The sequence below is a fragment of the Vigna unguiculata genome, chromosome 8 (genome assembly GCF_037176805.1).
Source record: "Vigna unguiculata cultivar grain cowpea cultivar isolate G323 ecotype 2 chromosome 8, ASM3717680v1, whole genome shotgun sequence".
NCBI classification, from domain to species: Eukaryota; Viridiplantae; Streptophyta; class Magnoliopsida; order Fabales; family Fabaceae; genus Vigna; species Vigna unguiculata.
This window is the reverse complement of record NC_140799.1, coordinates 38,547,215-38,566,577: the sequence shown is the minus strand read 5'-3', so window position 1 is coordinate 38,566,577 and position 19,363 is coordinate 38,547,215. Positions and strand designations below refer to the sequence as shown.

General features: G+C 32.3%; 4 protein-coding genes across 7 annotated transcripts; 2 read left to right on the top strand and 2 right to left on the bottom strand.

Annotated features, from left to right (window-relative positions):
• The first annotated feature begins 1,046 nt into the window (after positions 1–1,046).
• On the top strand, positions 1,047–3,735 carry LOC114195446 (coiled-coil protein). Its single transcript, XM_028085923.2, has 5 exons — positions 1,047–1,463; positions 1,862–1,986; positions 2,657–2,748; positions 3,247–3,333; positions 3,409–3,735. Exons 1-5 carry the CDS (start codon positions 1,105–1,107, stop codon positions 3,511–3,513), a joined length of 768 nt encoding a protein of 255 aa, XP_027941724.2. The 5' UTR covers positions 1,047–1,104; the 3' UTR covers positions 3,514–3,735.
• Positions 3,694–10,847, bottom strand: LOC114195444 (Lycopene beta/epsilon cyclase protein). Of its 4 annotated transcripts, none has more exons than XM_028085921.2 (18): positions 10,556–10,844; positions 10,238–10,355; positions 9,965–10,152; positions 9,743–9,850; positions 8,665–8,729; positions 7,857–7,962; positions 7,433–7,516; positions 6,936–7,082; positions 6,733–6,861; positions 5,853–5,920; positions 5,637–5,673; positions 5,448–5,532; positions 5,035–5,102; positions 4,834–4,947; positions 4,718–4,753; positions 4,475–4,561; positions 4,186–4,277; positions 3,694–4,066 (listed from the first exon to the last, which is right to left on the bottom strand). In XM_028085921.2, exons 1-18 carry the CDS (start codon positions 10,673–10,675, stop codon positions 3,970–3,972), a joined length of 1,749 nt encoding a protein of 582 aa, XP_027941722.2. In that variant the 5' UTR covers positions 10,676–10,844; the 3' UTR covers positions 3,694–3,969. The 4 variants fall into 4 exon arrangements, 3 of the variants coding, with proteins under 3 accessions (XP_027941722.2, XP_085521911.1, XP_027941723.2); XM_085665785.1 differs by having other exon boundaries at positions 4,882–4,947; XM_028085922.2 differs by having other exon boundaries at positions 5,637–5,670; positions 10,556–10,698.
• A 1,361-nt stretch (positions 10,848–12,208) lies between these two features.
• On the top strand, positions 12,209–13,580 carry LOC114193868 (uncharacterized). Its single transcript, XM_028083835.2, has 2 exons — positions 12,209–12,376; positions 12,856–13,580. Exon 2 carries the CDS (start codon positions 12,900–12,902, stop codon positions 13,329–13,331), a length of 432 nt encoding a protein of 143 aa, XP_027939636.2. The 5' UTR covers positions 12,209–12,376; positions 12,856–12,899; the 3' UTR covers positions 13,332–13,580.
• Positions 13,581–13,853: 273 nt separating this feature from the next.
• On the bottom strand, positions 13,854–17,622 carry LOC114193867 (Protein phosphatase 2A regulatory B subunit family protein). Its single transcript, XM_028083833.2, has 2 exons — positions 16,018–17,622; positions 13,854–14,596 (listed from the first exon to the last, which is right to left on the bottom strand). Exons 1-2 carry the CDS (start codon positions 17,236–17,238, stop codon positions 14,207–14,209), a joined length of 1,611 nt encoding a protein of 536 aa, XP_027939634.1. The 5' UTR covers positions 17,239–17,622; the 3' UTR covers positions 13,854–14,206.
• Positions 17,623–19,363: the final 1,741 nt, after the last annotated feature.

The following is a 19,363-nucleotide window of genomic DNA, read 5'->3' as shown; positions in this document are numbered from 1 at the left end:
TCAGAACAAATTAATAAAAGGGAGGATATTTTAATGTTTTTTTATTAATATGAGGGTGCAGAAAGAAAAAACCATTAACGGGTACTCCCTAGGCTAATAAGGTAATTTCCTTTTGCACTTTCATAAATTCCCGGCACCCCTCATAAGTAAATTTCATTTTTGTCTTTTTCAGATTGTGTGATTCGAAAAGTTAAAAATGACTCTAAAATTATACGACCCAAAAGTATTTTTAACTGTGCAATCTTAAAGTAAAAAAATAAATTTTAAAAATTGAAAAGAATTAAAGAAAAAAACTTCCAAATTACACAGTCCAAAATTATTTTTGACTTTCAGATAATCCAAAAAGAACAAAAACGAAATTTTATTCATATGAAAGTAGGGGAAGAAATTTACAGAGGTGCAGAAAGAAACTGCCTCGTAAGCAATAAACAATAGCAGAGAAATCTATGAAGATGTTGAATACAAACTAAAACTTGTTCTGCAAGCATAAGAGATGTTGCATAATTCTTGTTTCCCAAGTAATTTCACAATTCAGTTTCTTTACCAAATAAGACTTTCTACTCATAAAATAAACTAAACTAAACTCATATTTTATTCTACAAAGTAATTACCATATTCTATTCTACAATTCAATTTACATGATATCCCTTCTGCAAATCATCTTCCTGGATAACATCATAATCATATATTCTAATGTTTTTTAACAGATTGACATTACATAAATCATTATACCCAATACACTTTATCATTTATACGATAAATTTACTAAAAACATCACTATTAAAAAGGGGAGATTTTAAAACATTGACATAATAGAATTTAGACATGATGTATTGTCAATATTTTTTCTTTTATAGTTCTTTATAAATATCTTTTGGGATTGTTAATGACTAGTTTCTGGTTAATCACTTTTGCTGAAATTTTGACCAATTTAAATGTTAGAAATTTTACTTTGTTAAAATATTAAAAGTTCTTCAAATTTTCTTTCAAACAACCATTTAAAAATTGTTAATTTTGAATTATATTTACCGACATCCATAGCTTTGGGAGCCATATAAATATGGCGGAAGAGAGTGAAAGAGAGAAACAGAGTAAAACTGAAAGATGAGTTTTCTAGCGGGAAGGTTAGCTGGGAAAGAAGCAGCGTATTTTTTCCAGGAATCCAAACAAGCCGTAGGAAAATTAGCCCAAAAAAATCCTATTCCTAAGACCAACAGCAGCAACAACAACAACAACCTAAACTTCCACGAAGAACATGATCATGCGGATGTGCTTCCCGAGGTTCTAAGACACCATCTTCCTTCCAAAGTGTTCAGAAATGATGAAGCTACCACTTCTTCCTTCTTTGCCTCCAAATGGGTCCTTCCTTCCGATCCAAAATTCCGTTCTTCCGTATCCCCCGACGTCCTTAATCCTCTACGTGCTTACCTTTCCCTGCCCCAAGTCACTTTTGGCCCCAAAAGGTTCCTTCGTCACTCTCTGTTTCATTTTCCCAATTACTTTTACCTCGTCAATCAAATATCATATGCATAATAGTTTCCCATTTGAATTTTATCCTTTAGTTTTAAATTGAGCTTGATTTTTGTGTGTTATCAGTACACAAATTCTACACTTTCTTAGTATTTAAGAATTGTCACAAGAATGGCTTTTAAGATAATTATTGTAAAATTTAACAAATTTATTGCAGTTTGTGATCGAAGAACAATGTAAAATTGTTTTGTACAGATAGTGTACCCTGTTTGCACTTTTCAATTTTAGAATTTGGGTTTTAATAGGCAAAGAAGCTGGTTGTGATTCTTCTTCTCTTTTTTAAATGAGTGGTTTTGATCAATTGCTTATGCACGATGGTTTGGTTGCACAGGTGGCAACTGCCTGAAGCAACAAACACAGTTTCAGCCTCAACAGCTAATGAATTGCGTCAAGATAGGTATGCCACTCATGTTAACCCGGAGAAGTTGAAAGCTGCTGGTGAAGGGCTTGCACATGGTACATTTTGTTACATTCCTGCTGTGTTTCTTGATCTTTCATTGCTTTGTTTTGCGCTGTATTATAAATTGTAAGTGTTTTAAGCAATTCTCAATATTTGTAGATAGATGGTTTTCTGATGCAACATTAGGGAAATAAATGGTTAGTCTCACCGATGAATATGTACATTGTGGACTTGGTATGGTATCTACTTGACTAGCTTATATACATTGAGTTTGTTGCCCTCATCTTTCACATAATCACTTAATGTCTCTGTGGAGTTTATAGTGGGATCTATAAGTAATAAAGGTTGAAGTGTTTTATATTTTGAATATAGAAATTATGAATGAGGGAGGAGTTCAGTCATACAATATATGTTGTCGTAGTGGAGAACGAAATGGTGGATACTATTTGAGAATATTACTTTTCTGAACAAAAAGGTTTAGGGTTGAGTGTGTAGTAGTAATGTTAATAAAAAACCGAAGTATTCATCACTTTTTCTGCTTGATTTGCTTGTACATACAGTTCAGGTGGTTATTACTTCATTTACTTCATTAGACATTGGTTTATGATTTCATTAAGATTTTGTCGTTTATATCAATAATGCTGCTAAGGAAAAAAGGTTTCGGCCAAATTCTTTGGGATGATGCCAGTGTTTTCTAATGCAATTTTTCAATTACCATTTTTTTAGTTGGAAAGGCTTTTGCTGTTGCCACTGCATTTGTATTTGGTGGTACTGCATTGGTGTTTGGTACGGTGGCCTCCAAGTTAGAGCTGCATAATGTAAGTGATTTAGTTTGTTGAAAATATATACCTAACTGTCTGTCATTTGAATTTGAACAAGTTAATTTTTAGGAGTTTTTTTGTTTTTTTAAGTTTCAAATTTTAGGATACTGGTCAGATACGTATATGATCTATTATTTAGATTTAAAATATATTTTCCCCATACAAATACCAACATAATTTAATATGTTGATCCTAGAGTTTAATATGTAATTCTTTTCTCCCTCTCTTGGTTATGTGTATTTTTTTGTTTAAATTAGTTAAGTAATCCACTAGAATGTCTACCTTGATCCATTTTCATTCATCTTTCTTCATAAATTATTCATCATGTTGAAAGACATTTATGACCATAAAAATTCGTGTAAGCCTTTGTATTGTATCTCAATACTTGTTTTTCGTTCATTCAGTTGTATCAATGGATCTCTATATTGCCAAATAAACTGTCCATTTTAGTTTGTTGACTTTTTATCAGAAATTTTTGTTGTTGTTACATTACAGATAAGTGACATAAAAAATAAGGGAAAAGACTACGTGGAGCCACAACTTCAGAGTATCAAAGAACAACTTACTCCCTTCAAAATATGGGCAAGTTAAAAATTGTATTTCTTAATATTCTGAACAATTCAATTCATAATCCTAACTCAAAACTTGGATTTGCAGGCTGAGAACATGTCAAGAAAGTGGCATATAGAAAGGGAAGATGTTAAACAAAAGACTATCGTAAAGGAGCTATCTAAAATTTGGGGTAGAAAAACATCAGATTGAGATTTACAATTTTATTTGTTTTCCCTTTATTTTAGTTGCTTTGGAAATATGTATCATGGGCATCCAAAGATGGATTATTTGGATAGAGTATGCCTGTGGCTGTTGTTGTGTCTGTAAATTTTGAAGCATTCCGGAGAATAAAAATAATAAAAAGTAGTGTGTATGTATCAATAATTAAGATAGTAGTAAATGGAAGAATATAATTTTGGTGCTTTCTTTGCATGCTTCGTTTTGGAACACCCTATCAACCATTTAAATTAAATTATACATCTCAGACATACAATACAACTGTTATGCAACCTAACTTCATGTGGAAGTGGTAGAAAAAGAATGAAGATCAAGAATGAATGAAGAGTGAATTTGGACGTGAGAGAAAAACCAATGCCTTAGAACCAATTAGCCATCACATCATCCTTATCTTGTTGGTTGTCATGAATCAAACTTAAAAAGTAGTTCCTATAACTTATAATCAAGACCAGCTCCATATTTCCAAGCCTCGAGATGCCGCTTCAACTGGAAACTCATCTTCGATGGCAATGCATGTACCAATGGCCTTGCGATTCGTCGAATATGAACACAGAATACAAGGTGCATCAAATGGATTTATATGCTTGTTGAATAAATAAGTAAGCTAAAAACAGCGGTTTAAGAGGACCTTGTATAGATTATTACCTCACAATAGGATCAGCAAAGGTCGACAGAAAAGTGTAGTATCCAAGCCCCAGAAAATGTCTGGACCAATCAAGAAGTACAGGAACACCAACCTGGAACAAGATAAAATTCTTAACCCCTTATGTTGAAGAGTTTTCCTGACTTATTATTTATGCTACATATTTTTATCAAACTCCAACTAGGTTTCTATATGCTTGGCTAATTAAATATATCATATGAGAAACTGAAAGAGAAGAACATATATAAGTTGCACTTCAAGACTGTGAGATATCCTTGCATCATGAAGTACCTGCTTGAATATGGATGGGAGTATTTGAGGATTTGTTAACATAACGAGGCCTAATGTTTTGGAAAGTGGCCCAAACTGTACAACATCCTGTAAATATAAGAGATGATATCTTAGAAAAGTCATCATTCCAAGTTTAAAATTTGATATGGTTCTCATCTCAATTAATTGAGTCTTTTTGTGAACAAACATCTTACAGAAGACAAAAAAAAAATCCAGGGTTTCAGATTGGGACCAGGAGTGTACCTGTAGAAACGGTCGTAGAACTGGATCACCAAGCCTCTGCAGAAGTGAAGGATATGAAAGAAGCCACAGCAAGAAAAAACATCAATATAATCTCAGTCATGAGAGAAATACACTACCTGCATACAACTAAAATTGGTATAAAGAAGTTCATTAATAAAATCTGCAGGAACATTGGACTGTTTCTTTGCTGACATTGCTCTTTGGAACAGCCATGAAGCACTCAAGTTGGGCTGCATGATACATAGTCTTGGTCAGGTATTTAGTTTCATACCACAGACTTTGAAAGACTCAAACCTTTGAGGAAAGTTGGAAAGAACCATGTAAGGGTTCAGCAAAGACAAGTTGTATGAGTCAAGATAGCCACCATCGATTGCTTCATGTATTCCTTCATTACAATAAAGTGGAGAAAATAAACAATCAGTTATCTCAATAGTACACCTATTTTTTTTTTTTTTGTAGTTAACAGTTGCTTGTTTGAAGAAATTTCTAAATCATTTTCAGCCACGTAATATTTTACAAAATTAGATGTTCTAATGTTGCTGAAGACAGAAGCAAGGAAAAGAAAAATGGAGGTGGGGAGATCCATAAATTCTCAGAAAAACAGTTACAATCAGTTTAGTGTCTCAGATTAAAAAAAAAGTAACTCCTGTCCTAGAACATAGCTATAGATCTGCTTCAGCTATTACAAAAATGTACATCACAGGTTTAAAAAAATTTACTGAAAGAATACCAGCTGACAGTCTCCCAAGGTGTCTGGTCAAACTTCCAAATCCACCAAATGAAACAGGTGATTGTATGCCACTGGCATCACCAAACTACAGAAAATGAAGCTTCAATGCTTTAATATTAGTTGATAGATCACCGATGACTTAATTTTATTATTTTATAGAGGCTTCAGAAGTATAAAAACGTAATTTACCTGTAAAACTCTATTAAAAGAAGCTGGTAGTGGACTGCTAGTGCTCCATATCATCATCAAAGATTGTACGATGTAATATTAAAAGAAACTATAAGTTGAGATACAAGTAAGAAAATCCAAAAGGAGTTCAAAACAAACATAGCGAATTGAATAAATTAGGTGCAGACAAAGAGCACGTCAGGTTTTTAGATAATTTTTTCATATGCAATACATTACCTCTCGCGATATGTGGGAAAGATTCCATAAATAACTCGCAGTATCTCTAAATTGTCAAGTGATACACCCTATAATGAAAAAATTGCAAATTGACGTTAGTATCAAGCTGAGAGCAGCAGAACATTTGCATAAAATAATGAATCAGGAGAAATGTAAAATTTTTGGCACCTTATATGACTCAAAAAAATAAAATATCTGGGTAGTGTAAACCTTTATGGATTAGAATAGCAATTGCAGCACTCATTGCACAGAAACTCTTTAAAACATAGAGAAAGAAAGGCAAAACTGGATTTGATCAGAAACTACTAGAAAAAGAGAAGGGAGCATATAAGATATAGAAGAAAGGAGCAAAACTGATCTTTTGATACTCTAATTTTGCACTCAGATTGTTCACACTTTGAAATTTTACAGCAAGAACTTATAGAAAGTTCATGAAGCCCCTAGTTAGGCAAACAAACAGCAAATTATGACTAAACTCGAAGTAGATATCATGAGTTCACGCCTTCTGCGTTTTTTTTTTTCTCTCTAAACTTGCAAACTTTAATTAATCTAACAAGCAAAACAGAATAATACGGAGACATTAAATATTTTAACATGACTGCTAAAAGATCTAATTTCCAAAAGTATATAACACAAGGGTATACACAAAATTTTGTGACTTGATAGTTGATACACTGCACGGACTTCCATTTAAGCTTTTCTAGTATGGTGGTAAAGAAATAATTCTTCATCACCTTGTAGTTAATATTTTCTTAAAAATAGAACTTTTATTAGAGAAAAGGGAGGAAAAACAAATGAGGGGAAGATACAATGTCCTTCGAAATGGACAAAATAAAGATCCAGACACATCAGAGAGCATGATGAAGAAAAGAAAACTAGCCTGGTATTCTGGCATCAAATCCCAGTATTCTTCTAATAATTCTTCCAATTTTGGGGATCCAGGTTGAGGTTCCACGTAAGTGAACATATAAGTAGTACGGTCTAAAGGACCCGAGCCTGCAGGAAATGCCTGTGAAGATTTCAGCGAAAGATCTTAAAAATAGCATGAGGATACCATGTTTGTATTCATATAGTAAAAGGTACCTCCCAAAACAATTGTGCTCTTGAGTCTCCAACTTTCTTTATTGATGAACTGCTAAATATGACATCACTAGTGGAGTTTGTCTTAAAGCCACGTGCACATGTTCCAACAACAAGGCAAACACCATCAGGCTTTTGCCCACCTCTTATCTGTAAAATCATTGAACATGACAATCAGAAGAAACTTCAGGAAAAGGTTTTAATTTGAATGCTCAGTATGTACTTATTTATCATTCATTAAATAGCATGTGTAGAACTTTAACCAACAGAAGTATTTTATATTTTCAAGGAAGTTTTCGGTCTCATTCTTGTTAGTGTTGAGTTTTACAATAATACTGGATGAAAGGGACCATCATTGAACTTAGGTGGCTATTTATTTAATAAATATTGCATCACTTGCATTTGCATGCATATAAATGACAGTTAATGTGTCCTGCATATGGATGAAAATCATAAAATATCTGTTAGGATGCACCGGTGAGTAAAAGAATATTCCTGACCTGTTTTACAACAGGGGAGAAGTTGCCCATGGCATCAATTATGAGACGAGATGACAATATTCTGTCCCCAGAAAGTTTTAGAACCTGAAAAGAAAAATAAACTGGGGTTCATGCTTCAATATCTCCGTACAAAATACAAATTATCATTCATCAGTGACACAAATCAAATTGTGATTTAAAATTTCCATTACAATTCAAATTTTTTTCTGATACAGTGTAAGACTTTCTTTTTGTAACCCTTTGATGTTTATGTATAGTTAAGTGGTGTTTTTAAATGAAAACACGTATACAGACCTTCAATAAAATGAGGCATCCGACCAGGCTACACAGCCTAGAATGGTATTTGGTTTTAACTATGATAATTCATCGATAATAGAATTTCATAAAATAACACTTAAGTTATGATTGTGCTAGAATAACTCACTGCAGCATCCTCATATACATTGATGCAGGAGACGCTGCACTGCTCAAAAATGACTCCACCGAGGGAGAGAAACCGCGTCTTTACAATCTCTATAAGCTTTTCTGGTCTGCAATGGCAAATAGCAAAGATGAATATTTAAGGAAAAGTTTAAATTTTCAATGGAATACTAAATTTTACGCTCAAATTACTTCGTTGTAAACCCTGTGCTCTGTGCCTATAGGAAAAATAACAAAATGCATGCTTATGAGAGTTAAGCCATATAGATATTCAATTACTTACTAGATAGAATACACAGTTATCAAGCTAAGTTAGAGCCTCTCACACCAGGTCAGATTTTAGCTTAAAATAAATTGGTATTAAATGGAGTTTGTCGAATCACATTTTTGTGCAAAATATTATTTACTGGATGAAGAATTATGAAACTGGATGTACAATCTGCTTGCACATTTCTCGGTAATTCTACATACAGTAAGCTACAACAGATTTTCTGTCCTCTCTTGAAAGGGATTTGCAAAAATAGTGAAATGCATGTACACCAATTAAGTATGTGACCGAATTAGATTATTTTGTATAAAAAAATGTTATAACCAAAATGTTAGTTAAAGAGACTTTGGAGAAATAAGTAAGTTTTCTCTAATAATTAAATAATCTAAGCATACACTAAATTAAACAACTGCAACTGCATATTGCTCATTGCCAAGCCAGACAGAACAGAAAAGAAAAATATTAACTAGATAAGAACAAAGGTTAACTTATATATTCATAATTTGAAATACAATAAAACAATTATTATGGGAAGAAGACTGACGAAACACCGAGATTAAGTATGTCGTTGACCCAGATATCCCCTTTCCTTTCAAATCCACATCTATTCTGCATAGTTTATGAAGTTTCCAAAGAGGAGTTAGTAATAAGTAAATTAAAAAATAAATAAAGGGGAATGCAGGAAGCTAAAATCCTGCGGAGTTTGTCAATTGGAGAAAGAAACTGTTTGTGATTGATGTTGTTTGAGGGAAAAATACATACAAGCTGAGTTTGCAAATTACATAGAAGAACTAAATTTAATACTTCTTAAAGTAAGCAATGGTCGTTTTGTGAGGAATTCAAAATTTAACACGAAAATTTAGAACTTCTTAATTTATAAGTGTAAGAAAAAATATGAATGCTAATGTAACTGTAACATAAAAGTCAAATACTTTCTCGAGCACCATAACAATTTTGATTAAAAACACACATGTATAACAATTATCTATCTGCATATAATTTAATGTAATCAAATAATAACAGTATTAAGTAAGATTTCCAGGTTAGTTCATTTTCTCTACCTTGTAAGCTTGAATGAGTTTCTCCTTTATAAGTTTCTACACAGAAAACACTTCGCGTTTACTCTTGTGATTGACAACTGAATTTCTCTTAGTAAGTAGATACACTCATTTTTGGTACTATCTGATATAATGGATCTATTTGGAGAAACTTTTCTACAAAGTCTCCTAGAAAAGAAAAATAAGAAGGAAAAACGAAACCACTTTTTCCATAAATTAAATTAGTTTATGAATGAGTTAATTTGTAGAAGCTATTTTTATTAGCTTCTCTAAAATCAGGTTTTTAATTCTTGTATAAGCTAAATTTAGCTTAATGGGGAGCTAATTTTATTTTAATCATTCTTATTTTTCTTTTGTAGAAGTGTGTGTATAAGTTTCCTTCAAACAGTCGCAATATCCCTTAGTTGTTAGGCCATTTCATCTTGCAATGCTCTATGATTTTTTTCATTTAATTTGTATTTAACAAGACCTTAATTCAAGATATTAGTTATGGAGAAATACCTAATCAAGATGATTCTTGCTAGAAAGAGATTGGCAACTAAACTGAAGAAGTTCAGGAATTACAGGATTGAATTTCACTGCCGTAGCTCTTTCAATGTCATCTTCTTCCAGGACTCCAACTTCTACAAGTTCCAAAAGCTCCTTTCTTGATATATTCCATTCTTGCTCTCTCTAGTGATAAAAAGAACACAGAAAACTCAAATCAAATTAACCCTTCAAAGAATTCGCTGACTCTTTTCACTGTAGGATTGAATGTTGATAACTCAATCAAGAAGCAGAAATTACCCCTTTTAATACATTCCTTTCCACAATCGCAACTCGAAGACCCCTAATACACAAGGCTGTGGCAACAAAGATTCCTAGAGTGCCACCACACACCAAAACATCATATGAACCTTCTGCTTTGTCAGCAAGACCAGATGAGCCAAAAAAGCCCGGGATGGTAGAGACAATTTGCTGAGGCTTTTGCACAGCTGCAATGAATACATTAGGAGATTACAGAACATATAAAGTTCTATCATTTCCTAAAGGGTATAAGAATCATGGAATGACATGAACCTTCTTGAGAGGAGCATATGCTTGACCATAGCTTGTCTAATCTTTTCAAGGCTTCATATGAGTATACTCCACCAGCACCACCAACTTCTCCACTCACTGAAACACCCTCCATAATCCTCTAAAAAGGTAAAAGATAGAACAATATTTTTTACATTATCAACGAATTAAAAACAGTTAAAAACTGTTCAAAAAGCTAACAATCTTATCATATTCAACCATCCGTAACAGAAGACAATGGAAAAACTTTACTCTATAAGTGTTATTTGGGCTTGTTACAAAGAAAGCAGAACGTGGCATGAGAGACTGAAGATTTGGTACCTGGGTTCTGGAGGCAACAGCTTGTGGTCTCAAAAGGAAGGGTCTTTTCTTCTGTGGGAATGAAGTCCCCACTGAGAGCTGAGATATTCCATTGATGGGTTGAAGCCGAAGCAATGACATAACAAGAGAAGCTACAAAATTTAAGATAAACAAGAGAGTAACAGAAGTAAAGTAACTGGCTTTTCCCCTTCTTCTGTGTTTGGTTCATCGATTATGATTATGATGGATGAAAAAGGCGACGAATTTGCGCACCACAATTGCACACGTTCAACTTCAACCACCAAAACTGTCTCTGTCCTTTTTCCTTCCTCTGTTCCTCTTTTTTCTTTTTTTACTTAAAAATTGGTGCTGTCAATTAATTCCTGAACTGAAAAAAATTTAACCCTTAATGAATAATTACTTTACTCTACAATTGAAAAAAATAATTACTTGAATCAAATTATAGGAGGTTTAAAATTGTTGAAAAATTTAGAAATAACTCTGGAACAATATTTTTAGGAGAAATTAAAAAAAAAAACTATAAGCTTTAAGTTCTCTCGTGTAGGAAAATATATGAAAAGAATTTGCATAAATGCAATTCGGTTTAGATATTTCTGATCAGTCTCTAAATATCTTTATTTTGATGAATTAAATATTAAAAAACTAATTTTATGTTGATTAAAAGTGTTAGTTGCATTTATTTAATTTTTATTTCATACAGAAATTTTAAGTTATCTCTACTCATTTATCGGTGACTGCGTTTAAATTTAAATATAAAGCAAATTAAATACAATTGAGTTAGTTAAAATTGTATTTAAATCCACCAAAATATGATTAGTTTTTTATATATTTAAATAGAAAGAAAGTATATGATATGATGAAGTGTTAACTCTTTTCAAAGAAATCAATAATATTTTAATGCTCTGAAATACATAGTAATAAATATATAATTAATATAAGTCAAGTTAAAAATATTCTTAACTTCTGAACTATATTTGTGTTTTTCTTCTAATGGTAATAATAGCATTATTAATAATAAGTATCCATTAGTTTTGTCAATGATTAATTTTTCTTAGAGAACTTAACTTACTAAATCTTTTTTTCCCGGTCACATTTTTTTAACTACCACGTTATACAGATTTCCGTTCAAAATTAATTTTGGTTTTAATGTAAGTGATTTTAAATTAATTAATCTTATTTATATATAGGTAGTTTTGGGAAAAAAAATAAAAAGCGTTAAAGACAAAACAAAGTGGTATGTTTTATAGAACAGCAAATTAAAAAGAACAATATTAATAAAGGAAAAAATAATAATATATACATTCAAAATATTGTATAAAATACATTTTTATTAATTAAAATTAAAAAAAATCTTATTATTTTAATATAAGATTATTAATTTTAAATATCTGTTTGTTTAATTTCATTGTTTTAAGAAATTAGACAAAATAAAAAAATGAAAAAAAGTGAGGTTTTCATTTGCCTTATTACTTGGCAATTGGGGGAAAAATTATTTCACAGGAAAAACTTATGATTTATATCTCTTTTTCTTTTCTTTTTTTTCATTTTCCTGTATAGGTAAGTAGATAACTTATATAAGGAAAATGTTTATTTTAGTATTTTAATTTTTTTTTAAAATAATTTTTATATTTATAAGTGGATCTAAAAATTTATTTTCCTATTTCATTTGAAACAAAATTTGTGCTTGCAATGGTGTAAAACTCTACTCTAGTTGAAAGTTTCACCTTTGAGGATAAACCTCGCTCTGCTGCTCCCAGTGAGGGTTTATCGTTTAACGGGTACTCCCTTCTGCGCCCTCAACCCTGCGATTGTTTTGAACCGGTAAAGTCTCAAACTTCAATCATCCTTTGATTCGTTTTGCATTTTTCCTCTTAGTTTGTTTTCATGTCAACTCAGCATCGGCGCTTATCAAATACGAAAATCATTCATCCTGTGTTATCGAATAAGGCCTTGTCATCAAACCCTAATTAGAAAGCTGATGTTTTTACATTTTAAGTGATTCTTGTGTTTTGGAATGTGAAGATTTGTTATGTGCTTTTAAGTGACTGGCAATTTCTACTTAAAAAGAACCGGAAGTGAAGCCTTGGTAATTTTCTGAACTTATGTTTATTTTTCTGGTCCTTTCATTGTTGTGATTTACCGAGTGCGTTGGTGCTGGGTCTGGTAAGCCTAACCCTTCACCCAGGTTATTGATATGCTATTCACTTCTCATCTATGATTTTTTGGTTCCTTATGGAGTTATTCAGTGCTTATAACATGAACATTGGAAGTTTATGAACTTAATAAAATCGTGCTTGCAGATTTTTGAAAGTGAAACAGACTGAGTGTGAAGTGTTTACCCGGCATGGCAAGCTTGTTGACAGCATCGGCCATCAGCTATTATCCTGTGAAGAATGGTTCCAGGGGATTTGGAAAGTCGGGGAATTTTTCTAAAGGAAGGTGTTGCATAAAAGCAATGAAGATAGAGAAATCCTTGGAGGAATTGTACAATGTGAAAGTGGAAAGAAAAGTGTCTCCTGAGAGACTAACTGAGCTTGGAGTATCAAAATGGTCAGTGTGGAAGACTGGGAAAAGCAAGCTTCCCTGGGACTGGCAGGTAGACCAATTGGTGTACATTGAAGAAGGGGAAGTGAGAGTTGTGCCTCAAGGAAGCAAGCGTTTCATGCAATTTTTGGCTGGAGACTTGGTCCGGTACCCGAAGTGGTTTGAAGCTGACCTCTGGTTCAATGGCCCATATCAAGAACGCTATAGTTTCAGAGCATATGGTGATGATTGAAGTGACATGCACGTCTTATAGTAGATGTGTTTTATAGTTTTAGTCGCTCAGTTCTAAATGTACTGTCAATATATTTGAATGATTGCGATACTTCACTATCTTCTGAAAGATTTGGCCCTAATTGCTTATGTTGTATCCTTTTTTCATGTTTTGCCAATGCTAGGCAAGACTTCCCGATGAGTTTATCCAGACCAGCTTGATATATTCCATCACTGTGCTAAGCTCGCAGATGATATTTTGTTTTTCAAACCTATCAACATAAATATATATTTTAAGGTAATGCCAACGAGTACAAGTAAGAAACATATCTCTTTGTAAAATATAAGGGCACACATCAGCTTGGAGCTGTGGATGTGCAACTCTATATTTGGCAAAACACACACTGGATGGGATAAAGAAGGGTGTACAGAGATGTATCATTAAATCTCAATCCTTTAAATAGAAAAGGTATAACGAAAAGCACCAAATTTCGAACGTGTAATGGCGCCTTTAGAAAAAAAAAATAGATCCAATGACAGGCAGTTCAGCCAGCAAATAAAAAACAACTGTCAGAGGGAACAGTACATGTGAACAAAGGTTGGGATCTTTTTCTGCAAAAGGCAAGAAATAGAAATTACCAATGTTTAAATTACAGAAAGGTGGCAAAAGGAAATGATTGTTTATGTATCACTGCATAATCTCAATGGCTAGACTTCTAAACAAACATCGCCTATTAAACTACATTCCTTATGGTACATAATACCCATGATTCCAGAACAAATTGTGGAGACAAAATGCCCAGAAACAAGGAGCAGACTGATATCCACATCAACGCCCCAGTCACCTTTGTTCCTCATCATGAGGTCAGAACAAACAATTTGGATCTCTGATAGCTCTCAACCACCGGCAGTAGCCAATTGATTTGCACTTGTTGCGATAGCAACAGAGGAAACAAACCTTGACACAAGGATGGCCTCATTGCTTACAACATTAGCTGCGGCAACATCTTCCAGTTGTTTCCATATGGATTCCCGCTTTTCTAGCTTCTCCCTATTCTTGATTTCTTCTTCTTGGAATCTCGTCAAGCACTCGTCAAAAAGTGCCTGATCAGCATCAGAGAATATTTTTCTAACATTCAGGGTCAAACTCTGAACAGCTTGGTTCCAGTGGCCCCGTATATTTTTCTCCAAAGCAGGGAATATTATAGGCAGTATCACTTTGCTGTTTTGTAAGATCAAAGTTCGAATATGGTCATTGTTCCACAGAAACAGAGCTCGTTCAGCTACCTGCCAACAGAATAAAGATAACATCAAACCTAACTTACTAAATCTAGCGAAATTTTAATTTGAACACATACTTTTATAGTGCACTTAAGCTGTGTTTCACTGTTTAGTTTTAATTTTTTGAGACTAATTCCAGATAATAAAACTATAGTATGTATTCGTAGCAATCAAACTCATAAAAAAGAACCCAAAAATCTACAATCTACAGTTGTCACAAATGCAAGTTCTAACATAAAAAACATTCATTAATATATTGTTGCAACAAAAGTTCTGAAGATTTAACATTAGCCTATAGGTCGACCAAGTTTAGAATCTGTTTGAACAAATTTTTCCATAAGAACTTCTAAGAGAGAAACATAACAGAAAAAAATAAAATGAGCTTTACCATAAGTTAAAATTAGTTTATGCATAAGCGAATTTGTAGAAGTTCGCTCAGTCATCTTTAAATTCTTGACTAATGCATAAGCTAATTTTTACTTATGAAGAAACAGAATTATTTTTTCTTCTTATTTTTCTCTTTGAGAAGTCATTATAGAAAGTTGTCCAAACAAAATCGTTATATAAAAGGCAACCATATATAATGTGTTGTTGGCAACATAAGTTTAACTTTCAAGAAAATTGAATGATCATTTCATATGAAATCATGAATCAATATAAAAAAATTTCAGATTTATACGTAGAGTCATAAAATAACGTTATTTTCCAACCATTAAAGAAGAAGGGATATCAAGTCAAATACAATGCATTATATAGAGTTATTAACAAGTGTCCTCTACAATAATCTGAACGAACAAATATGACCCATTACAAACTACAGTTTCATAACCTATGAATTTGAACCCCATTTTCATACAACTTCAGAATATCTCAATGCTGAATGCACTAACAAATTGTCCACTATTTTGCCAAACCCAATTGCAACAGTAGAAAATTGGATTCTATTATGTTGTTAAGAGTTGAATATCAACATATGTTTTTTGTTTTCAATTTTTTATAACTAGCTTGCTGTACATTTAAAACTTGATGGTCGTAGTCAATTGAGGTAGTACATCATTACACAGTGACCTACTTACCAAATTGTTACTGATATATTCTTACCCTAGTACATTAAAAAAGCCTTCAAAACCACAGCCAGTTTCCTGCTGTAAATTCATACAAAACATATCAAAACAAAATTCATACATTGTCCTATTTTAGTTCTGCTATCTTAGACCACACACAAAGTCATGCGCATACAGAGAATATGAAATGTCATTGTAAAAATTGAGTAACCTTAAAATATTAGATAGCATTTAAGATCGCTGAGAGAAGAAAAATGGAAATGGAAATGAATAACATCAGAATACAGAAAAAGAGCTGTGGTGTTGTTGGCAAATGCTAATAAAATGAATGCAGAATTCATATAAGAAAAGAACGACAAGCACCTGAAAGTGTAAGCTATTAAGGCATCTGCCAATCCGACGAAATAATGGGATCACACATCTCTGGAATTCTGCTGCTTGTGTTGCCTCTAAAACTTCCTCCAACTCACCTAGGAACATTACCTCCTTTGCACTATTAGTTATCGGCCAATATTTCAAAAGGCCTCTAACCACAGTATCAGCTAGCTTGACATCCTTCTCGACAAACTGAGTAATACAATAAGAAAGCTGCTGATGATAAAGAGAAACGCACTTAGGCTTGTGTAGCGGAATCAGTGCCCGGACAAGGAACAGTTTATGCTCTTCCTTTAAAGGCAAAGCAAAACCATTTATTATGCTGCCCAATATTTCAAGCAACTCAGCAATCCCACTGTGTTTCTCTGTCTCAAATATGAACCGGTAAAAGATATTGTTGATAGCTTTTCTAATGAATGGACGATGCACCATGAACTTCCCATAAATACGGTGAAGAATAGTCTTCAGGTAATCCCTCTCTCTTTGGTCTTCCGAGTCAAAAAGATCAAGCAGCCTCAACACAAACGAGTGATCAATGTATCTTTTCGCAAGCTTAGGATCTGTCTCAGGCGAAGCCACAAATCTAAAGAGAAATTCGTACACAATCTGCAGATGAGGCCACGCTGGTTCCAAAACAGGTTCTTCTTCATCAGGCTCACTGACATCTGCCAACTTCCCATCATGATTGGAAGAAGGTAAAGCGCGAAACAAATTGGTTGCTACCATCTTTGTCATCTCGTTCATCGCTGACTCGTTAAACTTCGAATTCACAGATGAAACGTAATCAACAAGCTCAAGTAGAGTTTGCCGTTTAACGTCCTTCTCTTTGAGATGCTTGGCAGGATCATTAAAATCAAACACCACACAGCACATATTCAACTTTCTAATAAAAAGAGTCTGCTTCTCCGAGCTAGGGACATCCCTAAAACTAGGCAAAGCCTCATAAACTGTCGAAGCCATTATTGAACCCGATGTAGGAGCTGATTTCTTAGCTTGATTGGTATAGTGTTGAGCAATAGTCTCATTCCCAGAACGAGACCCAACTGCACCAGAACTCGAAGATTTTGAAGAAACAGAATTCGATTTTGAGAGGGTATTAGAAGATGAGTTCAGTGAGAAGCCATCATTAAACCCTCCATCACCGTTTGAATTGCCGTGAGATGACTTTGAGGGTTTGCGAGGTATTTTACCGAGTATCTGTTTAATCATATCTAGAGAACCCCCAAAACCAGAAAAAGAAAACGACCGCAACGTCCTACTAACTAATCAAACTTTCACAATCTCGATCAATAACATTATCGATCACAACCAATGAAACACGTGGGAGGGTTCGATTTAAGCACGCCCAAATAACCTAATCAGAAACCCGTACCTTAGAAAATATCAGTGAAAATTGTACTCGTAAATTCACGGATTACAGGTGCATACGCTATGGCGTGAAGAAATTGACGGGAAAAAAGAGTGGAAAACACTTACATTGAGAAGAAGCGTGCGACGATGGCACAAGAAGGGAAGAAAGAGAGAAAAATGCAAGAAAATTAGAGAGAGAGAGTGAAGTTTAAAGAGGGAAATTGGTCCCAGAACTTTTGCCCTATTGTGAGAAACTTGATGATGTGGCCCAAATTTGATATTTGAATTTTACTATTTTGTATGTTTTCAGTGGCAATTTATCATGTGTAGAATCTATTGTCTCAGACTCTAGTAATTAATTACTTACTTTTATATAATCATATTTTTATATAACTAGAATTAAAATTTACAACAATGGTATATTTCTATATAAGAAATTTCCAAATGGAACAATTATTTTGAATAAATAGTTTTTTTAACTATTTTATCAAATTAACTCTTAAAATGCATAATTTTTAAGATTAAAAACATAAAACATTGTGAAATAAATTAAAACGATACCATGATAGTGATTTATAAGTTAGTTTAATAATTTTGTATATAAAAAGATATTGAAAGTATTTTATTACGGATTTTTTGAAATAAAATATTAGCTTAAAAGTTTTGATTGAATTAGTCAATAACAACAGTGAAGAAAGAAAAAAAAAAAAAATATATATATATATATATAGTGGCTGTGTAACTAATCATTATTTTTGACAAATTTTGCAAGAGTATATTTTTTTAAGTAGAAATTCAAAATTGTTTAACTATTTTACTCAATTTGAACTATTTGATAAAATCAATTGTTGAATTAACGTATAAACGTCAAAAAGAAAAAAAAAATGTTCAAATGATTTTTTATTTATTTTACATATAAAAAAGTAAGTTTTAAAATAAATTTTATTACTGAAAAACTCTCTTCCTCTCATTACAAAATATTTCCCCCTTTGGTTTGTGTTGAAAGACATTTGATTTATCTACAGAGATATTGGTTCCAATTCTTATTTTCAATTTTACCATTTAATAAATAATTATTTTTTATATTAAAATAATTATTTTATTATTTATACCTTTTAAGTAATTGTTTTATTATATTTAATTTTTTAAAATTAATTATTTTAACTAAAATAATTAATTTTAATTCAAAAGTTTATCTAAAAATAAATAAAAAAGTATTTATAATAAAATTTAAAAATTTATTTAATTTTATTTTTAAAATTAAAAATAAATAAATAAATAAACGCGTTTGTTTTTGTTCGTAAAGTATAAACTAAATAACGGTGTGTATATTGCATCATGAATGGGCTTTAGAAATGATACAAATAGCATAAGTTTAGATAATTGAGACTTGATTTTTGGTTGGAGTAATTAGAATTGAGTTTTTGGTTGGGTTTAAAGTTGAACGAAAATAAAACATTGTGAAAAAATTAAAAATATTTAAGAAAATAAAATATTTCCTTATCAAAGAATTCAGATTGAAGCTATTAAGAACAGGATTTTAATATCAATCTTGAAACAAAATATCTGGATAAGTTTTGTCCTTCTTTTAATCTATGTAAGTTTCAGTTTATATCTAAAAGTAGGAGTTTTTTTATAATTGAACCTTGACTTTATGACCTAGAAGTATGGTATATGGTTAGGTTTTTAGAAATTTGAGCTTGGATTCCTAATTCTTGACACTCTAAATTTACTCTCCTTTTTAAGGATTAAATAAAATCAGAAAATGATTTCCTAAGCTAGGAACAGGAAATTAGATTATTCATTTTAAATTGTTTTAAATTTAAAGTTAGATTATATTTCTTGGTGTGATAGAGATGTTTGAGTCTTCAATTTTAGCATTTATGGTGAAATGCCAACAAAATATTGGTTTTTGGAAAAATTAGAAAAATTTGGAGTTTGGTGTAATTTGTTATCCAGTATTGAATTGATTTTGATTTTGAGA

Bases quoted from the DNA above. Each gene is read 5' to 3' on its own strand.
- LOC114193867 (XM_028083833.2), bottom strand. From the start codon at position 17,238: ATGATTAAACAGATACTCGGTAAAATACCTCGCAAACCCTCAAAGTCA. The intron at 14,597-16,017 runs GTGCTTGTCGTT...TTCTGTTGGCAG, and splicing joins TTAATAGCTTACACTTTCAG to GTAGCTGAACGAGCTCTGTT.
- LOC114195446 (XM_028085923.2), top strand. From the start codon at position 1,105: ATGAGTTTTCTAGCGGGAAGGTTAGCTGGGAAAGAAGCAGCGTATTTT. The intron at 1,464-1,861 runs GTTCCTTCGTCA...TTGGTTGCACAG, and splicing joins GTCACTTTTGGCCCCAAAAG to GTGGCAACTGCCTGAAGCAA. The intron at 1,987-2,656 runs GTACATTTTGTT...CCATTTTTTTAG, and splicing joins TGGTGAAGGGCTTGCACATG to TTGGAAAGGCTTTTGCTGTT.
- LOC114193868 (XM_028083835.2), top strand. From the start codon at position 12,900: ATGGCAAGCTTGTTGACAGCATCGGCCATCAGCTATTATCCTGTGAAG.
- LOC114195444 (XM_028085921.2), bottom strand. From the start codon at position 10,675: ATGTCATTGCTTCGGCTTCAACCCATCAATGGAATATCTCAGCTCTCA. The intron at 5,674-5,852 runs GTAATGTATTGC...ATGGAGCACTAG, and splicing joins TTTCCCACATATCGCGAGAG to CAGTCCACTACCAGCTTCTT. The intron at 4,067-4,185 runs GTAATAATCTAT...ACGAATCGCAAG, and splicing joins TTTGCTGATCCTATTGTGAG to GCCATTGGTACATGCATTGC.